The sequence below is a fragment of the Peromyscus maniculatus genome, chromosome 18, assembly GCF_049852395.1.
Source record: "Peromyscus maniculatus bairdii isolate BWxNUB_F1_BW_parent chromosome 18, HU_Pman_BW_mat_3.1, whole genome shotgun sequence".
In the NCBI taxonomy this organism is placed as follows: Eukaryota; Metazoa; Chordata; class Mammalia; order Rodentia; family Cricetidae; genus Peromyscus; species Peromyscus maniculatus.
The window spans coordinates 53578296-53581976 of NC_134869.1; the positions used below are offsets into that span (position 1 = coordinate 53578296).

Genomic DNA, 3681 nt, shown 5'->3' on the forward strand with positions numbered 1-3681 from the left:
GGGCAAAGTATAACCCTAACTTTGAAGATTTTAAAGATTAAGTTTTAAGTTATCTATTCTGTTTTGTGCTGGGAGAATTTTATCAATTAAAAAATACCAGCAAGAATGACAAAGAAGAGCCCATTGTAGGGCAGTTTAGTCCTGTGTTTAACTAATCCCAAATGAATTGAGAATGAATTATCTCCTGAGAATAGATAGAGTCTATGCTCTTATTAGGAAAATTGTTTGACCAAAGGGAAGACAGGTAGAATGTATCAGTTGATTGGTATACTTTTCCCCTCTGTCTCTCTATATTGTTTGGTTTTCAAGGAAGATGGGTCATGACATCACTACATACAAGTCTAGAATTTCTGTTTGCATCTTCTGTTCTTTAGTTGAGTGTATCAGGGATTTGTACACTGGCCAGAGAAGGTAAAGTTGTGTTTATGTTTGTGTAGATTTCAATCTTTACCTTATCCAGAGACCTTCAAAAGGTTTTACCTTCTATTGTCTTAAAATCTTATCAGTTGCTTCATTTTCGAGGATGACAATGGTGTATTTTATAGCACATGCAGTTTCAGTGAAACAATAGAAGAGACTAAAGATACATTTATTTTCACTTCTAGGTGAGACTGTTAGCAATCTTACAAGCAATTTAGCATGAAGTTTTTGATGTAACAGGCTTCAGTGTAGTAAACAGAGTCAAGAGTGACCTGAATGGGAAAAACTTCTTGAGATTTTTATTAATATGTTTAATTTTGTGTTTCAAGTAGCAACATTCAAGTTACGTTGTAGACTGTAGGATTTTATATCCGATTGGTATTAGCATATACACCAAATAGCATGTTTCACATTAGTGAAGAAAAGAATTTTTATCTATCATTGAAAGATTTACTTTACTGGGAAAATGCAAGGATCCTCAAATTATCACTTAAATACATTTATTGCTATTATTTTTACATTTTAGTATGTTTTAATTATCATGTGAACTACAAAACAGTACCTGTAAGTTTTGATGAAAAAAATATGTTTATTCCTAAAGAGAAAAAACACTGAGACTCAGAAGACTACAACAGGAAAAAGTGGATAATGCCCATTATCAGCTTTATCACTTGCTGAACTCCCTGCCTAGAAAGTAGTACATCACATTTGGTGATAACTTATACACAGACTGTATGTTGTCTGTTAAGCATCAGAAGAGAATAGGACTGATTAGAAGAGCTCGTGGTTTGAAAATGAAAATCCTATAGAAAATTTTATTTATTCTGTTGATTCCTTGAGAAGGAAGGCACTATTATACTTTGAGATAAAAAATCATTTGTAAGAGTTATTTTTTTGTCCTCAAGAAAGTTTAAAGATAAAAATTACAAAGTGATCTTAGTAAGAAGAAAATATTAAAATGCTATGAGTACCTTAGACTTCATAGAAAGTAGTTATTGATCCCTGGCTCTGTTTAAATTGTTTTCTCTGGTCTTTGTTTTAATTCCCACAAATTAAAAATTTACTTATTTTTATAACTAAAGAAAATCTCATCTTACTTCTCTCTTGGGAAATACATTTATTCCTGGCCATTTTAAACTACACATGTATTAAGGTTGAAAATAACCATGACAGTTTTAGGTTTAGTAAATATGATCAGGTGCTCAGTTTGTACCTATAAACTAAGTTTGGAAATAGTATTAGAATTAAAATTAAATGTCATATATTCAATCCTGAAAGCATACAATATGTGAAACCAGAACATAATGAAGATACTATTAAAATATTTTTACATAGTTCAAAGGAATCTTGTAATATAGAAATAATGACTGTATGTAAAATTTTTGTGTATAGAAAGGCTGTAAACTCCTAGCTACAAAAGTATTTCCTTTCAAAAAGATGTTTGAGGAATGAGCAGAGATTAGAAAATCTTAGTGGAAGTGCTCTTATTTCATTGAATACAGTAATATCAATATTTAAACATTTGTTTCTTTTACATTGAATTTACACTTTAATTTTTTTTTATCAATAGATTCTACGGACTATAAATCAGAATGAGAAACCACTCTATGATTACTGAGTTTGTACTCTTGGGTATATCAGACACACCAGAACTTCAGGTTGTAATTTTCATTTTTTTATTCATAGCTTATATATTAAGTGTATGTGGAAACCTAAGCATCATCACACTTACTTTGCTTGACTCTCAGTTAAAGACTCCTATGTATTTTTTCCTCCAGAACTTCTCCTTCCTAGAAATTATGTTCACCAGTGTTTCCATCCCTAGATTTTTGGGGTCAATAATTACTAAAGTCAAGACTATTTCCTATAATAATTGTTTGGCTCAGTTATTTTTCTTAATCTCCATGGGTGTTTCTGAGTTCTTTCTTCTAACTGCTATGTCTTATGATCGCTATGTCGCCATCTGCAAACCACTGCATTACACCACCATCATGAACCAGAAAGTTTGCACCCTTCTTGTTCTCACTGCATGGCTGGGAGGATTTCTGTTCATCTTCCCATTAGTCATACTGGTCCTCAAGTTAGACTTCTGTGCTTCTAATGTCATCGATCATTTCTGCTGTGACTACTTCCCCATCTTACAGCTCTCCTGCTCAGATACAAGGCTTTTAGAGGCATTTGGCCTTTATGTTGCCTCCATCACTCTGCTGTTCACACTGGCTCTAGTGATCCTGTCATACATCTGCATCATCAGCACTATTCTGAGGTCTCCATCTGCCAGTCAGAGGAAAAAGGCTTTCTCCACCTGTTCCTCTCACATGATTGTCATCTCCATCTCTTATGGAAGCTGCATTTTCATGTATGTCAAACCTTCTGCCAATGAAAGGGCATCACTGACCAAAGGTGTGGCTGTTCTCAACACTTCAATTGCTCCCATGTTGAACCCTTTTATTTACACATTGAGAAATCAACAAGTAAAACAAGCCTTCAAGGATTTGATTAATAAAGTAATGTTTCATAGAGACAAATGAAAATACAGGTTAGCTTGAATGTCATTATACCCCTCCAAAAAGGAGGGATGAAACTTTGTATTATGAGCTCATTGGTTTCAGCTTTCTTAAAAAATATTTTGTGTGTATTGATGTTTTGCTTGTATGTATTTTTGTGTACCAAGTTGAAATCTGGTTCCTACAGAAACCAGAAGAGGTCATTGGATCCCCTGGAAGTAGAGTTATAGATGGTTGTAAGCCACCATATGGGAACTGGGAATTGCACCATTGTAGTTGGAAAGAATAGCATGCCCTTTTAACTGCTGACCCATCTCTTCAGACCCTCAACTTTCTTTAAATTTTTTTAAAAAAAGTATTTATTTATTTATTTTTATTAAGAAATTTTTTTCATTCATTTTACACACCAAAGATCCCCCTCTTCCTTTCTCTGGCCCTACCAGCCTCCCCCTCTGAACCCACCTCCACTCCCACCCACAAGAAGGCAATGCCTCCAGTAGGGGCAAGTCCAAGCCCTTCCCCCGCCTCAAGGCTGCAGGAGGTTCCCATCATAGGGATGTCAAAAATCCTGCTCATGCATCAGAGATGGATTCTGATCTTACCGCCAGGGGGGCCTCCCAAGCAGATCAAGCTACACAATTGTCTCACCATGCAGAGGGCCTAGTCTAGTCCCATGTAGATTCCACGACCATTGAGCCAACTTTCATGAGTTCCCTCCAGTTTGGTTTGGTCATCCCTGCATGTTTCCCCTTCA

At 35.2% G+C, this 3681-nt stretch overlaps 1 protein-coding gene across 1 annotated transcript; it reads left to right on the forward strand.

Annotated features, from left to right (window-relative positions):
• The first annotated feature begins 2012 nt into the window (after window positions 1-2012).
• On the forward strand, window positions 2013-3308 carry LOC102913506 (olfactory receptor 6C3-like). Its single transcript, XM_006998757.3, has one exon. The coding sequence runs from the start codon at window positions 2013-2015 to the stop codon at window positions 2949-2951; it is 939 nt and encodes a 312-aa protein (XP_006998819.1). The 3' UTR covers window positions 2952-3308.
• The last annotated feature ends 373 nt before the right edge of the window (window positions 3309-3681 follow it).

Coding starts and splice junctions, on each gene's coding strand:
- LOC102913506 (XM_006998757.3), top strand. CDS start 2,013: ATGAGAAACCACTCTATGATTACTGAGTTTGTACTCTTGGGTATATCA.